The 22,599-nt window shown below is 31.8% G+C and overlaps 1 protein-coding gene and 2 long non-coding RNA genes across 10 annotated transcripts in view; 1 reads left to right on the top strand and 2 right to left on the bottom strand.

The window, feature by feature from the left end:
- Positions 1-11,152, top strand: part of LOC139489220 (paladin-like) — a 108,008-nt gene extending 96,856 nt beyond the window's left edge. For all 8 annotated transcript variants that reach the window (XM_071275430.1, XM_071275433.1, XM_071275431.1 and 5 more), the window contains 11 exons: positions 1,230-1,325; positions 2,270-2,404; positions 4,034-4,156; positions 4,813-4,992; positions 5,325-5,375; positions 5,666-5,815; positions 7,564-7,713; positions 8,176-8,256; positions 8,648-8,788; positions 9,253-9,408; positions 9,878-11,152. In XM_071275430.1, the coding sequence (XP_071131531.1) occupies positions 1,230-1,325; positions 2,270-2,404; positions 4,034-4,156; positions 4,813-4,992; positions 5,325-5,375; positions 5,666-5,815; positions 7,564-7,713; positions 8,176-8,256; positions 8,648-8,788; positions 9,253-9,408; positions 9,878-10,021 (1,407 nt within the window). In that variant the 3' untranslated portion in view covers positions 10,022-11,152. The remainder of the gene's footprint in view (positions 1-1,229; positions 1,326-2,269; positions 2,405-4,033; positions 4,157-4,812; positions 4,993-5,324; positions 5,376-5,665; positions 5,816-7,563; positions 7,714-8,175; positions 8,257-8,647; positions 8,789-9,252; positions 9,409-9,877) is intronic.
- Positions 11,153-16,317: 5,165 nt separating this feature from the next.
- LOC139490475 (uncharacterized) lies at positions 16,318-17,802 on the bottom strand. The gene is made up of 2 exons (XR_011656347.1): positions 17,576-17,802; positions 16,318-16,440 (listed from the first exon to the last, which is right to left on the bottom strand). It is a non-coding gene; the product is annotated as an uncharacterized lncRNA (long non-coding RNA).
- A 3,667-nt stretch (positions 17,803-21,469) lies between these two features.
- LOC139490474 (uncharacterized) lies at positions 21,470-22,314 on the bottom strand. Its single transcript, XR_011656346.1, has 2 exons — positions 22,176-22,314; positions 21,470-21,561 (listed from the first exon to the last, which is right to left on the bottom strand). It is a non-coding gene; the product is annotated as an uncharacterized lncRNA (long non-coding RNA).
- Positions 22,315-22,599: the final 285 nt, after the last annotated feature.

Below are 22,599 nucleotides of genomic sequence, written 5' to 3'. Positions count from 1 at the left end.
CGTTATCTATTTCAAAAGTTGCTGTTTTTGGTTTAAAAATAGTGTTCTTATTAATTTTATCTGAAAATAGATTAAAAATAGGGAAATTATTTGGACTAAATGTGTCCATTCTTTCTGAAACAACCATAAAATTACTCACAACTTACCTTAATTTAAGGAAATTTAGAGCTTGACATATTGACCTAGTATTTTATTATGCCCATGCGTGTCTGTACTTTCTAAAGTTAGTTTCCGTTCTCCAACTTTTGTTTGCCTCAACCAAATGTTATAAAAGAGGGATGAAAGATACCAGAGGGACATTCAAGATCATAGATAAAAAAGTGAATTGACCTAAATCCTGATACACTTGTTGTGGTCCCACCAACCCCCCTGGTGTAATGCAATAGCATGATTGTCGGCAAGACAATATTCTTGTCTAGGCCCATTACACAAATGGATGTAAGACTAGACCCTGAAGAGCTGATGTGTTACCAAGCTAAACAGAATCTCATACTTTAACAAGCATGCACAGACTAGACAAGATAAACATACATAGGGTGAATGAAACAGAATACTGGTTTGGCCAAATGAACCACAGTTTGATTAATTTCTTTCATCATATAAGTAACAATGAACAATGAAAGAATCATAAAAAGTTAATTTTATCGCAAATATCAATTCTTTGATAAGTCTGTGGTACTCCAAACAACTTGCCCAAACCAGGTAGGGATAATGTAGAGGTTGGTTAGTAAAGGTTGAAGTGCATTAGCAAAAGTTTTCATAACATGCATTCTGTAAAAAAGGGGAAGGGTCTAAATAGCCTATGTATGCATCACTTTTCCAGTCACCCTGAGACTGGATGAGTACAACACCATGGCTAAAATAGAAAAAGACTTGAGACTAGATGAGTACAACACCATGGCTAAAATAGAAAAAGACTTGAGACTAGATGAGTACAACACCATGGCTAAAATAGAAAAAGACAAACAATAGTACACAAAACACAACAAAGACTTAGCAACACAACAAAAACTAAGCAAAACAAACCCCACCAAGACTAAGCAACACTAACCCCACCAAAACCCCACCAAAACTCATACACAATGCTAATAACTATAAAACACAGTAAAGTTTAATTATTGTTCACAGACTTCACTTTTACAGTTCTCCCCCTTTATAACAAGCAGGGAATCACCTGTACCCCATGAACACATTCTCCATTTATTAATGTTATGTGTTTATACTTTCAGACCAATGATTTGATAGACCGATTGTTTACAAGGTGTTGTCATTTGTTAGAGAGATATGTGTTTCTAATTTGTTTCAATGCATATTTGACAGAACAGGTAAGCCTTTCATATAATACTTACTGAAAACCAAATAATTTTTGGGATTTTAGCGAGTAGAAAAATAACGCGAAAATAAATCGTCGTGAATACGTTAAACTTATACCAATACATATTTTTCAGTGAAATTAGAAAATCACGAAAACTCTGTGAAGTTGAATAGAAACGGCTAAGCCCAAAATAAAATATTGATTTAGGAGATTAGTTCTTCAAGGTCAAATTCATAAACTGTATAACAGTGATGTAAATGAATAGTTGCCTAAAAAAGAAAGCCGCAATTGTATGCTATTCCAGAACACACATTTGTATTTAGTCAAGATATCAGTATTCAAACAGACTCATAAAATCAGAGAGTAATTGATACAAAAAGCTCTTCAAGTTTTATTATTTTAATAGTAATATTAACTGAACCAGTTTTGCTGCATCAAATAATGTTTCTTCAGTGATGCTTGAGGCCAAAATATTTTGCAAAATCTAAAATTATAAGAAAAATTGAGAACTTTTAAACCAAAAATGACAAAAAGTATAACCAAAAGGCATAGCAGCAAGGATTCAGAACATTAAGTGAGATATTTTCCTTTATCTAAAATTTCCAAAATTTTGAAATCAATCTTTGAAAATATAATGTGAACCTTGTTTGATAAACCAATTTAATCCTTTTTTCGAATATTGCTTCTTTTCTTTTGGTACTTTATTTTCCATATTACGCTATATTAATGATATGGGTTTTTCTCAGTCAAGTAGACAGAGAGTAAATGACTTCATGAGCCTATACCATTGCCTATGAAATCAGTGTTAAAACAGATTATTAATAGTCTTTGAAACTAGAGGATGCTATTGCCTTTTGCTGAGATTGTAGCTGAGTTATAACCTTTTGTTTGCAATACCGCTAATAATCTTTAAATAGAATTATGCATGAGATATCTGTTTGCTTTCTATTTTAGTTTCCACAGTGGTTCTCTTTGAGTTTTAGTCAATGGATGCAAAGACAACCAGGATTGACAAGAATACGTGGAAATGTTGGCTCTCCAGATATACAAGTTCCCGTTAATTTATTATTTACTGGTCAACATTATCTGGTAGGACTTTTATTAAAATTGATGGTTTGGAAGTTATTCCGTCTTATTTTTATGACAAAGCAGACATATTGGTTTTCCTGTTTGAATGGTTTTGAAATTGTCATTTATGGGGCCCTTTATAGCTTGCTGTTCAGTGTAAGCCGAGGCTCCATGTTGAAGGCCCTATTTTGATTTACTTTTTATAAATCCCCAACCCCTTTTGTGGGAAAAATTTGGTTGATTATATAGTTAATCACTGAAGCATGACACCAGTGGGGTCCCCCTTAGGTCAGTCAGTGGTCCACCTTATAAAAAGTTCTGGATTTGCCACTGGCTGCAGAATGAAAGATGCTATGGCTGTATATCCAGTCAAGGTTGCTAAAAACTTCAATGATCATCGGCTGCAAAACAAAAGATATAAATTTTATAACAATCCCACAAGAAATGAGGGATTTACAGCACAATGTAATTTTCCATTTCATTTATATTTCCAAGGGACATAACTTCTAATTTATATTGCAACAGATTTCAAACTTATCCAAAACATTTGCTGTTTAAAACCACTGATATAAATTTCACAAAATCGGTTAAATTATTAATGAATTGGTTGCAGCTGTCAGTCTTCCCCTTGTCATTTTCTCCCAGCATGTTTTCTGCTTATAATACTATATTTGGACACTATGATAAATAATAACAGAACTTGTTTGGGATATTTTTATGTCTTTGTTGAAATGCTAACATTGATATGTCACAAAATTTATCACTTTGACCGAATTGCTTTCAATAAGTATGTTATTGATATTTGATTATAAATGTGTAATTTGCAGGAAAGAAAACGCTTATATTTGTCAACTGTCAATTTTCACAGTTTTTTTATTTACCAGCATTCTATATACTGACAATGCTATATGTGTAATATTACAATTTACAAATTATCTTATTTGTACAACTGTGTAGGAAAACGTGTTAAGTGGTTTCTAATAATCAAAAAGATATATCGTCATCATGAGTTTAATTGTTGATGTAGTTGTAGGTGTCACAAAATTTATCACTTACACTGAAATCTTTTATAACTGTAAGAAATGTCAATTGAGACTGTCCTTAATTGCTTATGCAGAACAATTAAAATTGCATTTATTTCCTTCTGTTATTTTCTCAATTTTGATGTTTTCATACATGTGTTGTTGGTTTTTTTCGAGTACTGAATAAATATCCCTGATTTTATGTTCTCTCCTGGCCCTCCTGTTAATAATAAAATTCTTCTGCTTTTTAAAAATTTGAAGCCAATCAGCTAAGGCCTGCTGGAACAGTTTCATACTTCCTTGAATGTCCTTTCTATCTTAATATCAGCAGGCTTTGTTTACGTATCTACTTCCATTATATGTGGAGCAGGATCTGCTAACCCTTCTTGAGCACCTGAGATCCCTGAGATTGTTGTAGACCGTACAGTGACCTATAATTGTTAATTTCTGTGTTATCTTGGTGTCTTGTGGAGAGTTGTCTCATTGGCAATCATACCACATCTTCTTTTTTTATATTAACTTATCAGATGCTTTATTTTTTTTCTTCAAGGAAACTAATTTTCATGAATTGAGAAAATTTAGAAGATGTATACAACTGATATGTGTTATTTTTTTTACCTAATTTTAGGTGGCAGATGAATACATTGGTTTAGATGTATTAAGTACTCAGTCAGATGTTATGGTTTCTAACTTCAGACGGATAAATATTAAAGGCTTTCCCATCTATGGAATGGCACAACCAGCCAGACATGTAAGATATATTACTACACAAACTTTGTTAAGCAGCCTCAATTTCCAATTTCTGAAATAAAGTGAAAATTGAATTATTATGAAGGGTTTCTCTTCTTCAGAATTGCCAACATTGTGGTACATTTAACAATTCTGCAGCAGCAAACCAGAGCATTGTAGTTTTTCTATTGTATAACAAATGTTAAAGGGAAATAAATCATTTAATTGAGGATTTTGAATAAAAAGACAGGTGGGCTAAACTTCTTTTAGACAGCAACCAAATATAACAGCAAAAAAATATACATCAACATTCAGCCTTTTACAATAGGCAGGTGTCTATACAAAATGTCAAGATCTAGATGGCACCAATTTAAAAAAAAACACAAATTGAACAAACACTATCATAGACGACAACCACTGACAAAGTTCCAGAAATTTCAAGGTCTGAAATATATTAAGGTGAAGAAATCGTAAAATTTATAACATGTCGAAAAGATTAACATACTTGTAAAAATCAATTATTCCAAATCTTAGGCTTTCTATCTACTAAGCTTTTTGACAATTTCTGACAGGAGATATAAAAGTCAAAATGATTCTGTATAAACTTTGTTAATGACATTTCACTTCAGACTGAATGAAAGGTTTTAAATTTTATCTAAAATGTATTATTTTTCATAGGGAGTGACAAAAGTAACAAACCATCTTTTAAGTAGGAAAGTAGGTCACACTTTCCTAGTTTTGATTAACCTGAGAAATGATTGTTCCATAGAACTAGATGGTAATACCTACAGCATCAGAGATTCAAGTTGGCTGGAGGAACCAATTACACATCCATTATTACATAGTCAAGAATTAGAGGTAACTCCTTCAACTTTAAAAAAAAAAAGAAGAAAAAAGCAGCTTTTAAACTCATTTTATTTATATCAAATTTAAACTTTATTCATATATGTTATAGAATTTTGTTTATTACACAAAGATATAAGAAGATGTGGTCAGCATGCTAGTTAGACAGCTATTCATCCAAGTCACAATTTGTAAAAGTAAACATATACATAATTGACTATTGTAAAACCATTGTAACAGTTAACCCAACAATATTATCTATATAAAAAAACAAGAAATGAGAAACACTTGGCAAGCACATCAACAAAAATTATTCTTTTTTATTTTTATGATTTTTTTTTCCTCAGGAAATAGGAGAAGAAATAAAGAAAGCCATTAAAACACATAGATCAGTTGAGGTAAATATAATCTATCTATTTATAGATCAGTTGAGGTAAATATAATCTATCTATTTATTATCATCCTTTCATATCTTCTTGATTTTATCGACTTTAGTTAGTTTATGGTAATATAATTGGCTACTTGTTTGTTATTTTCACCAAAACAAATGTTGTGATTAGAATTTATCATAAATTATACAGAAATGTATATGACTTTTTTTAATTTTTTTTTTTTTATTTTTTGGGGGAAAGTTATCTGTGAAAATTTATCCATTTTTTTATATACCTTAATGTTTTCCCTATTGCAGGTTTACCATGAGTTATCTGAGCCTTCAGAGGTTATTGAGGTCAGTAGTATATTGACCCCACAGGAGCTGGCATTACAACAGAAACTACAGACACTAGATATGCAGTACTACCGAGTTCCTCTCACCCATGATATGACACCATGTGAACAGGTGATTAGCTGGTGTACAATAGAGTTTTTTTCATATTACCGATTTTTGACTCCAGGTTCTATAGTTTTTCTTGGGTAGGACATCCTGGTACCAGCAACCAAAAAAAAAGTAAAATCTAATATATATATGCAGAACTCAAATCTATGGATGGTTCAAAATCTATGGCAGATTCCTAATCTATGGCAAATATGACGTTACAGCCGTCAAATCTATGGTAGATTTTTGTTTTCTCCTAATCTATGGCAGATTTATGAATTACGTAATTTTCCAGGGCAATGAGTAAAATATAACGTCACAATAAAATAACGCCACATATAAGTCTTTGCCGACTTCAGCAAAGGTTTATTGACCGTACAAAAACATCCATTTGTAAAGGCTCTCCAAACTTTCATGAAATCATGTGTTTAAAATACTCATGAAAACACTTTCCGTTTCCCTCAAAAACAATTTGCCGATTGTTTAAAGAAAGATGTGATCTTTTATTTATAAGACGGATAATAATTATTTGATGTACCGTTCGAATTCCGCGATGAAGAAAGTCAAAGCTGTTTTAGTAGCAGATATTTTAGGAATGGAGTGATAGTAAATAATTTAGCGTCTACGGCTAGCAAAGTCCTTAAAGTGAGAAAATGGAATTACGGGATACCACAAAGTTGACTTTAATCGTCACCAGTTAAAAAAGATTGATTAACGCTAAAATAAATATTATGTGAAAGTCAAACTGTTTTCTTTTTATATACAAAATCTGCTTTCTTGTTTGTTAATGGACGTTTTTCTAGTTGTTTTAATCAATGGATTAAGAAAAGCTAATTTCGGTACATATATTATGGTATATCACTTTTACACATTTTTATGTTTGACATCACGATTTGGTTGGCCATTATGGAATTTTTATTTCACAAACAATTTAGACATGCTCCCGTTGTCGTACATGGCAACTTATTTAACACAAGTTAGTGATCGTATGTGTACTGCCTTGTTCTACATTTGCACAAAATCTGCCATAGATTAGGAAATTACAAAACTTGCCATAGATTAGGACTTTAAAAAATCTGCCATAGATTTGGGATGGCATGACGTCATATTTACCATAGATTTGAAACCCACCATAGATTTGAGTCCTACATATACGTTGCAATTTGGGGAGGGGGAGGATGGAGGAAGTTTCCTGTTTTCTCATGATTTTGTCAAGTGAAGAAGGCATTTATCAATAAGTCTGTAATATGAAAATGGTCTACTGGGGATTTATTTATTTTCAGGGGTACCAATTTTTGTGAATTAAGGAAAACTTTAATTTTCATGGTTTTGCCGAGGTCTGCATACAAGCCAATAGAAAATTAGTTATTCGTTGGACATTTAATTTTGTGGTTCACCTGAACCCATGAAAACCATAAAAATTGGTATCCAACGAATAGTAATGAATCCACAGTATTTAGTTTGGAAATATGTATATTAAATTTTAATTACAACTCTGAAACAAGTAAAGCTATTATGTTTCTGTACATGTATCTTGTGTTAGATGATTCATAATGAATACTTGCGCAATCAAAGATTGTGATGTCGTCTTTCAAAATAAAATGCAGCAATTATGTGATAAAACCATTATATGATAATTTAAAATCACAATGAAAGAGTTTATGATGCTAATAGATATAAAAAAAAAATGACAGTTCATTGTTTCATTTCTATTATCTCCCCTGGTCAAATATGACATATTTCTAATTGTTATTTTTTGTATAATTATACAGGACTTTGATGACATATCATCTGTAATCTGTGAGCATTGTCTAAAGAACCAACCTATCAACAACACAGCGTTTTTGTTTTACTGCAGGACAGGCAAAAATAGAACGACGCTAGCTATGGCTATAGCTGGTTTAATTATGTGTCATATACAGGTAAATCACATGGGAAGAAACTTTTTTGTCTGCTTTCTATACTTTGTAGTATGAGATAGATGTTTCAAATGAAAAAGTGAAGTGTTTCTGATAGTCTTATTACAAAAAATAAATATTTAACCTAATCAATATTTTCTTGCAACTTGCAAACCCATAGCCAGCAGGGTTCGAGGGGTTCATACAAACCCCCCTGGAAAACATATAAGCTCTACTAAAGTTGACGTTCTGATTGAATTGTAACTGTTAGAGTTAAGTATGATTGTGTCAAACACCCCCACCCCCACCTTGGAAATTCCTAGCTGCCGCTGGACTTGTCATCTGAGATTAAATTCTATATGGCCTGTTTGAAAGGATGTTGAATATTGGTCTTAAATTTATGTCACAAATGCTGCTTTTATTGTTAAGTATTGTGTTTTTTAGGTAGGAACATCATTAAACATTACATTTTTATTGCATTTTCAGGGGTTTCCAAAAGGAGCTAATATTGGTGAACAAGAACGAGTTTCATGTCCGAATGCACAGTATACAAAAGGAGATTTTATGGTAGGGAGATACAATGATAGAGAGAGTAAAGTGTTTTATCCTATATAAGTTGGAAAGGCATTTTTTACTTCTTTAGAAATATATCAGTAATTTCTTGAGAAGAAGTAAAACATACAATTGAATTGTATTAAAAATGGTTACCATGCAATTTACTTGATATATTAAACATGAAAGTGATAGATTAAAAAAAGTGTTTATAAACTGAGTTATAGTTGTTTTCAGTTAATACTATGAAAGTTAAATAATTGAACCAGATTTCGTCTATAAAGTATTAATTACATTTCTCCATTTCGTTATTCACCAGGGCTTTGTACTGGACATTAATCTGCATAATATGAATTTGGGATTTCTTTGTAACCCTTTTAACATCAATTCTCTTCTTATTTTTCAGATTGTACAAAAACTGGTTAGACTATTACCAAAAGGCCAACAAATAAAACGAGAGGTTGACTTTATTCTTGATGAAATATTTGAAACGATGTCACCTATGCATTTCCATATAAGGGAGGTTATATTTGTGATTTATAACAAGGTAAAGGTTTTATCAGCCCATCTTATTTGGCTTGGGCAACTAGATTTTTGACTGCAGCCCAGCAGGACTGCTTTTTGTTTATTTATTTTTTTTGTTTGAACTTTGATGTTAACAAACTATTTTCATTTCTTTCACAAATATGAAAATTACATGAAGGTGAAATGTCATGACTATGTTAAACTTTGATTTTCCCTTATGTAAATACATTGTAAAAATTGGAATTAGAAAACCCTGATAGTTAAAAAAACCAATGAAAACTGCCAGACAGGGCTTAACACGAAATAAAGCATCCAAGAAAATAAATTGGTTTGGAGTGTTGAGGGTCTTTAGAAAATAAAGACTGGGCTACAATTCAAAATGTCCTAGAATCTAATGATACAGAAGACCAGAATTATAATAATCTGTTAATAATAAAAAGTTATAGTTTTGTTGCCTTTTTAAATATTGTAATTTAATTTTCACAGATCAAAAATGCAAAGAATGATGAAGACAAACAAAATCTGAAACAACAGAGTATAGATGCTCTAGAAAGATATTTGTATCTAATAATGTTCAACGCTTATCTTCATCATGATAAGAAAATACAGTGGTCTAGATCTTTCAGTGAATGGATGAAAAAGGTAAAATATTTATTGTACTCTTCATATTAAACTATTGATATTTATTTAAGTTGTTTGGAGGCCATACTACAAAAGGAAATTGTATGCACCCTGTATTTTTAAAATGGGCTTTCTGGAATTCTCTTTCTTGCACATGTCAGTTCTCAATTTTCATATTCATTTAATAGAATAACATAGGATATGGGTACCCATCCATAATTCAAACTAGTCTGTGCAACAGCAGAAACATGTAAAAGCAAAGAAATAGCTTTGATTGCTGTTCTTCATTTCATACATAGAAAAATGGATATATTGATTAGTTTTGAGCAAGTCGAGTTATGAAAGCACTCTGTCTATTTCTAATCTTATTTGCTTTATAAAACTCCTACTTTGATGGTAGATTAAATAAAAATATTTCAAATATTTATTTCACAAAGACTTAATTGTTATTTACATTTTTTCATTTTTTAATGTTTGCTTTGTTTTTCAGGTTGCTGTGAAAATTGGGGTGTATCAGTTACTTGACAATTTGGGTTTCTATGACTTTGAGAAAGTTCCTACATCATTTAAGACAATGAAAGAGCGATGGTGTAATCGTGGACAGAATTTACCGTTTCAAGGGTCATTTGTCTAAGTGGTCATCTTTCCTGGAAATATTAATAATGACAGAGTTTATGAAGTGATTATATATTATAAATATGTGATATTTATTTTAAGCAGTTTGTGATTTTATAAGACATGTTTTATCAAAATGAAAGTTTTATAACAATTGTCATGACATACCTAGTTTACCTTGTACATACTACTGGTAAATGGATACAGGATTGTATGTTCCCACACATGGATATATGTTGAACCTCAAGAAGAGATTTTATATGAATTTAAAAGTATTAGATATACTTTACTATTTACCAGAATTCTTCATCACCCTTAAAATAATTGTCTTTTTTTCACAATTTTCAACTAAATTGTAAATAAAAAAGGAAGGTTATTATACAGATATATCTACTTACAGGTTAATTATTTTATAAGACTCTTTCAGGAAAAAACATTAATGCTTGCGACCAAGGGTTGGACATCATATGATATTTTGTTATTTTTTCTTTTGGTAATGGCATTGGAAGCAAAAACAAGTTATTCTGTTACTAATGAAAATAAAGATTATGGATGGTGAGATATAGAAAAGTGTTGTCCACCACCACTGTCACCCTACATTTTTTTCCCTGAAATTACCCCAAGGGGATTTATATCTCATGGATGAATGCTTTTAATTTCAATAAATATGAAAAAACAATGAGAACATGTTTTATTTATGTCAAACATACAGTAGATTCAAAATTGATTGAGAGCTTTCTTTATTGCAATTTTTAAAGAATGTACAAAAATACAAGATTTACTATGTGATTTTGGGAAGAGGAGCATACAGATTTACGTATCAGATATCAGAATGTGTACTTTTTATTGTGATACTCTTCCATTTGCATCATTGGCATTAATAAAAACCTCACAATAATTTCTGAATAAACAGTAATCAATAAATAAATATGTTTTTCTGGTAAGTTTATCGAATCAAATTCATCTAAAATGAAACTTGTTCTTAAAGATTTAACACAGTTCAGTGTAGTGAATAAAACTTCTCAGTGACAGTAAATGGATATTGGGACCATTGAAAATTAACTATGAAGAATCTATAAATACCAGATTGTTATTATCATTCTTATGTATTTGAATAATTTAAATATTAAACTTAATTTATTTAATAACATTTCATGTGTTTTTCACTGTTTTTTCAACAGCCATATATGGATTTGACACGGGTTATAATTTGCAATGAAATAGGAAGTTACTTCTAATGTTGCATCAGAATAATTGGTTTTTACAAGTTTTACTTGCCTATAAAAATTGGATCATTTTTAAGCAGAATAAGCCATAGTTGTTGATGATTATATAAATGCTCTAAATTTAGACATATTTGCAGAGGGTTACTTGCAATTTCAATGCATTTAATGTAAGGTTTATATATCCATCAGATATGATATCATGGATCAGTGATCAATGTAAAAGCAATAGGCAAACTATATTTGGTGTGTAAGGTGTACATGTATCTTTGGCAGTGTTCAAACAAACCTGACCTTATTTTCATGGTTCATTAGTTAATGTTAAATTTTCGTCGTCTTGTCTTTCTCAAGTATAATAAATTATAGGCCACTATATTTTGTGTATAGAATAAATGTAAGTGTACATGTCTAGCTGTTATGGTTTGTCTTACCTTTATTTCTTTTTCATTGATTCAAATCATAGACAGTCAACACAAATTCAATTATGATAAGTTAGGCAGGGCAAGACAGTTCAGTGTATACACCTGTCATCACTTTTGTTTTATAGATAATTAAAGTATAAGGTCAAGTTTATTGATGTAATAAGATTCAAATGCTGCCTAATAAAGGCAACAGTAGTATACCGCTGTTCGATCGAGAAATCGATTGAGAAAAAAACAAATCTGGGTTACAAACTTAAACTGAAGGAAACAGTTTTTATCTGACCTGAATATTATTTTCATGGTTCATATGTCAAAGTTATGTTTTGGTGATCAGATCTGTTTCTCAGATACTGGTATACTATTAGTAACAGGTCATCTTTAATAGGTTTATAGATCAGTTGGAGGATTTACAAATTCATCTGGAAGGATTGAATTTTAAAGCCAGGTTGTGACAAAATTATCCTTGATTTTTTTATATGCTGCTAGGATGTCTGTCTGTAAGGGGGTCACGAGGTCAACATTCCTGTTTCTTGACATTTAAACAGTTTACATTATCTGTACCACAATTGGTTGTTTAACAGCCACAATATACTGCAGACTTTATTAGTATTGCTTTCACTCAGTCAAAGTTCTTTGCCACAGCAGCTATTGAGACTAGAATCTGTGCATATCTGCTGCCCGATTTTATCTTTTTAACCATATGTTCAAGAAATATATTTTATTTTAAACCATTCATTCAATCACAACTAATATCAGTCGATAATGCCAATAGTTGATGGAGAAAAATTTGGTTAGGATTATTTTTAGACAAAGATGCATTTCATAAAAAATGCAACTGGACTTGGTTCCCATAGTGCTTCTGTAATTTATCCTGATATCCTTCAGAACATTGGTATCACTTGGCGTCCCTCATCAATCTTCAACTTTTACAGAAATCTTGTCATCCAAACTCCAAAGCCAATTGTATACATGTATATGAGGGCCTCGGGGAAGATTAGTACTTGTAACTAACTCTGTTTACTCTCTTTAAATAAAGAATTTATTATATTATTATTATAATTACAATATTTTACCTTCTTGCTGTTCGAAGTTTCAATTTGTCTTATATTATACTTTAGGGCACAATTGCATGATCAACTGATACACTTCCATACAAAATACAACACTGAACCTACGAAGTTTAATCTCATGAGCTACATACTTGCCAACTTATCAAAACGCCCATGGGGGTTGTACGTGAAAGATGGTTCTTTTAGTCCTACAAAACCTTCAAGGGGGCCTTCAAATATATTCTAATGTGGGTTTTTTTTTGGCTTCTTAGTGCTTTAACAAGCTCATAACCATTGTTAAATTAATTGTTTTCTTTAAAATAGTGGACAAAATTGCTCTTACAAAATTTCCATTTGGGAGCCTCCATGGGGGAAATCTCCCGCAAATAGTGACAGTTGGCGGGTATGGAGCTACATAATTAATCCAAGGATTTGTATAATACTATACAAATCCTTGCTTAATCGTAGTACACAGAAGGCCTCATGAGATGATGTCAAGGTCGTGTGACATGTAAAAATTAAGATTACCAACTGGTCCTACTATAACACATAGTAGTCTCAGTACTATGTATATATCTTTACCAAATTTATATTTCTGTTAACCCCATATTAATGAGAAAGAATGCAATTAAATATTGAGGTCAAGTGTCGAGGTCAGATAAGCCATTTTGAGATGGGTTTCTGATATCCATTTCGAATCGCATATAACAAAAGCATCGAACTCTAAGATAAATTCAAAAAATGGGAAATCCATAAAACTAATAAAATCAAACGTTATCAACCAACGGATGAGTGGTAAACAGCTGTCATATTATCTGTATTCCTGGCTTCATCCAGGGATTGTTATAAAACTTTGGAAAATCTTAATGCAATTACAAGTGGTATTTACAATTTCTATTGAAAAACATGAAAATGATTGTTGTTCTATAATATTACATGATGAAACACCTATCAAAGAACCACCGAGACGAGTAAAAATGTTCAAAAGACAAAATTCGAAAATAAAAAAGAGCATTTACAATAGAAATGTATTGAAGAAAAATCATATAGTCAATGGTCCGCTCCCACTCTCTTAGCACAAAAAGACATATCATGACGACTTTGTGCGGATTACCGGTAATTAAATGAAAATGCCATAAAAGATGTTTATCCAATACCGAGGATTAAGGATAAATTGGATGCATTGTGTGGATCTCAGAGTGTCTTTTAACTGGTCTTGGATATGGCTTGTCAATTACCAATGACAGATGGATGATAATATCTATATATTATTGGCATTTGGACTATGTAATGTGGCATCACCGTTGCAGATCACAATGGAGGCAGGAGTTAGCGGAATATATTGGCTTATTGAAGTGTTGTATTTTTATGAAAATATTTCTGGAAATCTTTTAATTATCATCTTTCAAACCTTTGTAAAATTATGCACAGGCTTAACACTGCTAGATTGAAGATGAAACCGAAATAATGTGCATTATTTCGTTATGAAGCAAGTTTTAGGACACAAAATTTCAAAGATGGTATACAAACTGAACGACAAAAGGTTGGAGCTGTTCCTAGCAAGGTGTCTCTGAAAAAGGTCATTCTTCGGAAGTAAAGAAATACATTAGAATTAGTGTTAAAACTGAAAGTAGACGTCTTTCTTTAATTGGCGAATGTGAATGAAAGTATATGAGTATATGTGTGTCTTGTTACAAAAGTGTGAATTAAGTTATAAGATAATAATAACATTATAATTTTATATTGTGTTAGTTGTTAATATTCGATATGGATTTTGTATCGATACGTTGTTCAATAACTATATATGTCTTAGTCACAACCAGACCAATTAAAAGGGACACTCTTCAATTTACCGTTATTTTGGTGCTTTTACTATATTGATTTGAATTATGGTCTAGATTAAAGGGGGAAAGCGTTTAAACCTAAAAAAAATGTATGTTTACCCCACCACATACTAATGTGCTGTCCGCATTCGGAAACGAATCAATGATTAGCTTTTTTGTATCTTTAAATCTTTAGTAATTTGGCAAATGTTGTGTTAAACTAAGATCTTTGAGTAGTTACTGTAGAATGTATTGATCATCTCTAGACTATGTGCAATTCAGAGAGATTGGTATCTATCCATTGTTGAAGACTGTAAGATGAATTGTGTATGTCTTGTATTTTTTGTCACTTTTTGGTTGCTGTCTCCTTTCAGTCGTTGACAATCATGATATGTGCGCTTAAAAGGTGGGAACCAAATATTCCCGTATTTCTTTCACACAGAATCTTCACTCACATGTAAGGGGTTATTGATTATAGTTTAATTCCAATACTAAAATTTCTTTCTTGTTTTTCTGTACTAGTTGTGTTAGACATTTCACAATATCATGTCTTTCTGTGATGTTTATTCTATTGGTATATGAAGTCTTATAGGAAGTACAGCAACCTATATATAATCCTTGCTTTCGTTGAGTTATAGAGACCCTACACGAGTTCTACATTCCGTCGTCAACATAAGTTCAGTCTGTGGTAACCGTTAAAAAACATCACTAACTTTATCAAAACTCCATGGAAATATATGAAACTCAGACGCGCAAAATTTTGAAAATATTTTTTTTCGTTTTTATTTGATTTACAAAGATGTGCCAGCCTATAGATATTTCTCTATTGAAATGTGCCCGATATAAAAGGTCATGTCTGCTATTTCGCTCAAATTCGTCAACCTTCGTGGTCGTCGTCCGTAAACTTTTTACATTGTCCTTATTTTTATCAAACTTATGGAATAGTTCATCTTCGCTAGCCAAGGGTTACGATCCACTCCCGCTTCCTTCACCCTTGGCGGATTGAGATAAAATTTCGAAGACACAAGGTAAGGATTTTTATTGGTTGCAGTCAAAACTCGCTGCATCCAATCAAAAAGCGCCTATAACATGATCACATGTAAATGCATAAAGTGTTTGTAAACAATTACCACGTGTTTATTGTGCAACAAGTCTACATCCCTACACATACGACTATATTTAGTGACAATTTGAATGTTTTTAATCAACCAATAGAAGTTCCTGTGTATGTTTCATGCACAAATGCATGAATGTTGACGTATATTTTCATTTCCGGCTTTACCAACTATGTAGAATCTAGATGCTACCGTGTTTTTACCTCCAAATTGAAGATTTCAAGTGCTACCATTGGTCAAGAATAATGTATTCGGAATGGGCGTGATTTTTATCTTCCGAAGATGACGCAACATTGTTATCACAAATGTTGGCTCAATCCGCCAAGGGTGAAGAGAGCGGGAGTGGGTCGTAACCCTTGGCTAGCGAAGATGGGAATAGTTATGAAAATAACTTTACAAGAGTTCTACATTTCTTTCCAACTGAATTAAAAAAACATGGCCAACATAATAACCTAATAAAGATACAGATAACAATTTGCAGGATATAAAGAAATATTTCAAACAACTAATGTGATTAATGTAATAATGAAATCTTGCATATTGAAATGAAAATATAGTTTAAGGTCATTAACTGATTAGATAAAACAAGAATTCAGACAACTGAAATGACTTCTATAAATGATAAGTATATAAGGTGTGGTTATCTGGATACATTTCCGAAGACCTTATGATACAATTAAAAGTTTATTTGAGAGTGAAAATCTTTATTCATTGATAAACATGTACAGCATCGAGGAACTTATAGTTTTGTTGTATTGTTTTATGTGTCCACTTTACACTTTGCAACAAGGCAAGCACATAGATCCCTGAAAAATGAAATAGAAAATAATGAAACAAACAAGTATGTTTCGTCATAAAAGTTAAAAATCTCTAATCTTGCAAATTCAAAATTACTAAACATGCTAAACTAAGATCGAGTCTACAGTCCTCACTGAATGACATACAAACAATTGGTGTTTTAGTGTCTTTTGTATTTAAGAGGAGAGGGCAGGGGGAGTCTTGGTCTATATTTCAGGTTTTTTTGTTTTTTTTGGTAAGCATATATATATAAGTGTTATAGATTTTTTTAAATTTTTAATGTGTGAGCTTAGATGTTATGGGGAAGCTGAGACTACTATAACACAGAGATTGGTCACTTGCTATAGTAGTCTCAGGGGGGCGGTAGACAAGATCCAATTGTTTCTTCTAATATCGGCAAACCTGTCCTACAATTATCTTTATGTCGTGGTATGGATTAACAGGTGGATGTATCGTTTATAATATATATTTAACAAAATTTTTTACTTATTATGCTATCGATGTAGTTTGGGGAAAAGTTATTATATATATATCCAGTACATAAAAATTTTGAAATAAAATTGAAAATCAGGTCATTTCTCCTGCAGTCGATTTCTTGAAACTTGAAGCTTCTATACTAGTATATATATATCAGTATACAAAATCAAAGTATTAAAATACACTACAATTATCAAAAGAAAAAGACAAAAGATGGTACGGTGCATACAGCATCCCACAAAACAAAATAGGATAAAGCTTGACGGAAGTTAAACACTAACCCCGCCAAAAATCAGTGATTCCCCAATGTGCTACAGACGAATAAGCAACCAAGATCAACTAGTATCACCCGTCTTGTATAACCTGACAATCAAACGCTTGTGTAAAGTTGTCCGGTGATGTCATAAACGAGAAAATGAATTTTTTGACTTATTATGCTATCGATGTAGTTTGGGGAAAAGTTATTATATATATATCCAGTACATAAAAATTTTGAAATAAAATTGAAAATCAGGTCATTTCTCCTGCAGTCGATTTCTTGAAACTTGAAGCTTCTATACTAGTATATATAGATCAGTATACAAAATCAAAGTATTAAAAGACACGTACTTTTATACTAGTATATATAGATCAGTATACAAAATCAAAGTATTAAAAGACACGTACTTTTTGATTCTCACAGATATATCCCAAACTGCTCTTACAGGTTCCATCATTCCAGGAAAGGCTGCTATGTGCTATGGAAATCAGCGCACAATCTTCATTACCACCATAGTTGTTTGGTTCGTTGGGATGCCACCCGGAGTATTGTACTTTAAACAAATCGTTCATCCATCTCCAGTCACCTTCTTTCAAATGATCTGCTGCTCCGAGCCAATATTGTTGTTTTATCACTTACATTTTTAAGGAAAACGAAAAATAAAAATAACAAAAAAGTTGTACACGTCGTTTACTCTGAACAGTGCGCAATAAAAACAACTTCACTTTTAAAATATGTATTGTTATTGTTTGCACCGGATATTAGTGGATTACTTGCCATTAATTTTTATACCCCTTCCAAATTTATTTCTCCATGTTTAATGCCTCAAATTGCAAGAAGGGGGGTGAAATTACACTGTAAAAAACTTTGGGTTCAGAATTTTAAAGGAAAGTAGTGATTTGTTCCAGCTAAAAAAAGGTTGAAAATTAGCACTTCGGAAGCTGTCAAAAGATTTCAAGACGCTCTAAACATAAAATTGTCCATATTTTGAGTTAGAACCGATGAAGTTTTCTATAATTTTGATATGATTTGTCCCAAAAGTAGTACAACACACTGTAAAAATTTCATTGAGAAAGCGCAGTTGGGATTTTTTAAATATTCATTTATCTTCTAAAAGAAATGCACTACGAAATAATTGTGGTCTCGGACCAATCCTTGTCTCATCTTGTGTTGGATGAATTATTATGTTATTATGCCTTATGCAAAAGCAAAATATGGAAGTTGATAAAATCTCCACAAAAAAAGATAAGAACAGCAAAGTAGTGTCTAGTACGTGGTATTCATCTTCGCTAGCCAAGGGTTACGATCCACTCCCGCGGGAGTGTATCGTAACCCTTGGCTAGCGAAGATGGTGGTATTATGTTTGTCTGATTTTTACATGGACGTATAAGTTTGTAGATTCACGATAAATGGCATTATGCATTCATACATTTATTGTTGGCTGAATAAATAAATGTTTGAAGATTGTAATAATTAAGAATTGAATAAAAATAATTCTACCGTTAGTAATACGCAAGTGCTATCGAAATGATGGTTCTCTTAGTATATATATATACTTACTATATGTTTTAGAAGTAAAAATGTAAAAATGTATAAAATGAACGACCTCATTCAGATCGTACTAATCACATACGTTTACTAGTAATCGTTTTTTTGATCCAGGAGTTTTCATTTGAATCTGCAATCTTGACAAGATATGCTCCCATATTTCTACATTTTCTCTGCGGATAAAAAAAACAACGAAGTTGCATGTACTTTTGGCCATTCGCTAATTTTACCACGGTATACATCAAATTTAAAGGGGGCAAGGGGGTCCCAATAACAGCAAAACAGCAAATTGATTTGGCTCATAACAGATAACAAGGAATTAAAATGGACAAAAACAGATAACAGTAAATGAAATATTAAAATAATATGGTCTTTGACAAATCAGTATTTCTTATTACGGATATAATCCTTTGTATAAATGCATTCCATTTTTTATGACTATGTTTTTAGTATTAATTTATGTATCTAGAATGTGTTTAAATTACTACTCAATATATTATAATATTTTTTATGTACGCTCGTTTACGGAACGTATTATGGTATACTGTTGTCCGTCTGTTGTCAACATGTCGGACATTAACTCAAAAACTCTTTAACTGCATTTGCACATCTTCGCTAGCCAAGGGTTACGACCCACTCCCGCTCTTCAAGGGAGCGGGAGTGGATCGTAACCCTTGGCTAGCGAAGATGCCATTTGCATTAAACTTTGGGAAATAGTTTATATCTATTGACGTGAGTACGGAAGCCGATAAGGGCCATTCAAAAAAAAAAAATTATGTCGTAATTACGACATAGCATGTCGTAGAGCTCCCTTTTTTTTTTTTTTTTTTTTTTTATAAATTTTAGATTTTAAGTTTCTGGGTAATGGGTTTTTATTCAATAAAATTGGTGGTTTTTTTTCAGTTTTATGATAATATCTCAAAAATGCTATCACAAAGCAAGGAATTTTGGTGAATTGTTTATATCTATTAAAATGAGGTAACTTTCAATTTTTATAAATTTTAGATTTTACGTTTCCGAGTTAACGGGTTTTATTAATTAAAAAGGGGTGATTTTCCAGTTTTCAGACATTAACACAAAAATGTTTTCAGCAGTCCTCATGAAACGTTGGTGTTTTGTTTATATATATTGACTGAAGCTCCCTTTGTTGCTAATAAAAAATGTGACCTAAAAGAGTTTGAATATTCTGACTTTTTCTAAATGACCATTTAATGAGGTGTGTGAATTTTTCTTAATAAAACTATGAGGCAAAATGGTATATAGGGTAGAAAAATCAAAAGCACCAATTATAAGCATGCAATTTATCAAGTACTTCGAACGAATTTTGACACTCTAAAAGCAATTTATTCCACTATTTTCAAAGGCCTTATTTGAACAATTTTTTATCAGCTGAGGTTTTTGATTGTACCAAGTGTACTAGTAAGTAGAATACATAGTTTAGTAGGGAAACAATGGCTTGAAACGAAATAAATCTTTGTTTGTAATGAGTTATGTGCAGCTTCGGACCCAAGTTCATGGTTGGAACTTTCATTGTACAATGCATTTGGTTCTGCTTTGAAAAGAATCACAGAGCTGAGTCTATGTACCATATTATATAATAAAAGGTTAAGTGGTTGTTAGGACCTAGTCCTTAATTGAGATCGTTGTCGATATTCCTGGCCATATGTTTTCCTTTTTGTCATATTAAGAATTGTTTTAATTTAATATGTTCGTACGGAAAACAAGGAACATTATTCTCTTACAAAAAATTAAGATAATTCTAAATACACATTCATAAAAAAAAAATGGAATTTATTGCAAAGGATAATCATAAGATATACTTGAATTGTCCTGGACCTCACTTCTGTGATGGGTATATATATGTTAATGGAATCCTTCTCTGAATACGGGACAAACATGTTAGTAGTGGTAGACCCCAATGGCCAACGATCTTCAATTTATACCGAATATTGACTGTCAAAAAAAATACTAACATTCCAATTTTCATTAACAGTTAACAGCAAATACATTATCACAATAACAGATAACAAAAAAACTAAAAGCCCAATAACAGCTAACAAAGAATCAGACAATAACAGCTAACAGCAAATATCTTTTCAAAATAACAGATAACAAAGAATTAAATTGCCCCATAACAGCATAACAGTTAAACCCCTTGCCCCCCCCCCCCTCTTTAAAGATCTTTAAATATTTGCGTAATTTGATTAACAGACACTCTATCAAGCCACTTTTAAGAAATCTGAAGCTTAATTTACAAGTTATTGTTGAAATATCTGTAAGTGAATGTCGATGACAATTGCACAGAGTAAATTATGGTTGAAACATAAATATATTAAGTATATCAAACAATACTAGATATCAGAGACATATAATCTCTGTAGGTATATAATACAAAAGGCTTCAATCAGAGTCGGCCGGTATATATTTTTTCACAATACAGCTGATTTTTCAACTATATTTTATAGTTTATTCTTATGTTGTACTGTTATACACAATTGTCCCATGTTGTAAGTGTATGACGCCAACCATAATTTTATCAGACATTCTATTGGGGTCGATTTCAAGTAGAACATTTGTTCATCACATTCACTAACATATTATAGAATGTATAACAATAAAAACACAGAAACTATTGAAGTCTAGAAATGAAAAATACAACTTCAAGAGAGGATGTATAATCAAAACTAGCAAAACTCGATGGTGTTTTCATATTCGGTGTATAATAAGATCTTAAAAAGTTTTTCTAGACTTACTTCAGCCTCAAACCACGACATTTTGTCTGATGAGAAGTAATAGCAGTGATTCTTGTATTGCTTCCAACCTTCTGGACATCTTGGAGATTTTCCTAATAAATGAATAGCTGGCATGTCAGTTAACTGCTAGAAGTCTGATGTTATTATGTATTATTGTCATTTTGTTTATTTTCTTTGGTTACATCTTCTGACATCAGACTCGGACTTCTCTTGAACTGAATTTTAATGTGCGTATTGTTATGCGTTTACTTTTCTGCATTGGCTATAGGTATGGAGGAGGGTTGAGATCTCACAAACATGTTTAACCCCGCCGCATTTTTGCGCCTGTCCCAAGTCAGGAGCCTCTGGGCTTTGTTAGTCTTGTATTATTTTAAATTTTAGTTTCTTGTGTACAATTTGGAGTTTAGTATGGTGTTCATTATCACTGAACTCGTATATATTTGTTTAGGGGCCAGCTGAAGGACGCCTCCGGGTGCGAGAATTTCTCGTTGCATTGAAGACCTGTTTGTGACCTTCTGCTGTTGTCTGCTTTATGGTCGGGTTGTTGTCTCTTTGATACATTCCCCATTTCCATTCTCAATTTTATCATATATACAGATTTAATATATATATATGGTACAGAGAATATATATAGCGTTGATGCATGTCTATCTTTAAAGTTTCTTCTCTGTTCTAGATTGTTTTGAGTCTTAAATATTGTTCTTACCATTAAGTTTGTCTTCCAATGTCTTCAGCGATAACCGTATGTCAGATATGATCGACTTTTCGTCTTTTCCATAACATGTCTCGGACTTAATCACAGAAACACAAGAGAATATCACCAGCAGGGCACAGACAAACATTCTAAATGTATAAGCGTATTGTAGGAAATAGAGTACACATGGTAAAGTAAAACAATTTTATAACTAAAAGATAGAAATATACTAAGAGGTAATAATATAGTTAAGTAACAGACATTCAGTTTCTCCGTCAGTACTGTTTCCTCTATTTACTTGAACTGGACCTTTTATAAAGCACTATTCTGCGGGAAGAAATAAGAGATGTGCAACCTTTTCATGTCAAGCTTAACAATCAATAAGCATCAATGATATTTTGGCACAAGATTCTGGTATTATATTATGTAACATATG

Source organism: Mytilus edulis, chromosome 9 (assembly GCF_963676685.1).
Source record: "Mytilus edulis chromosome 9, xbMytEdul2.2, whole genome shotgun sequence".
Classification (NCBI taxonomy): Eukaryota; Metazoa; Mollusca; class Bivalvia; order Mytilida; family Mytilidae; genus Mytilus; species Mytilus edulis.
Note: the sequence above shows the minus strand (reverse complement) of the source record. Positions and strands in the feature narration are given on the sequence as shown.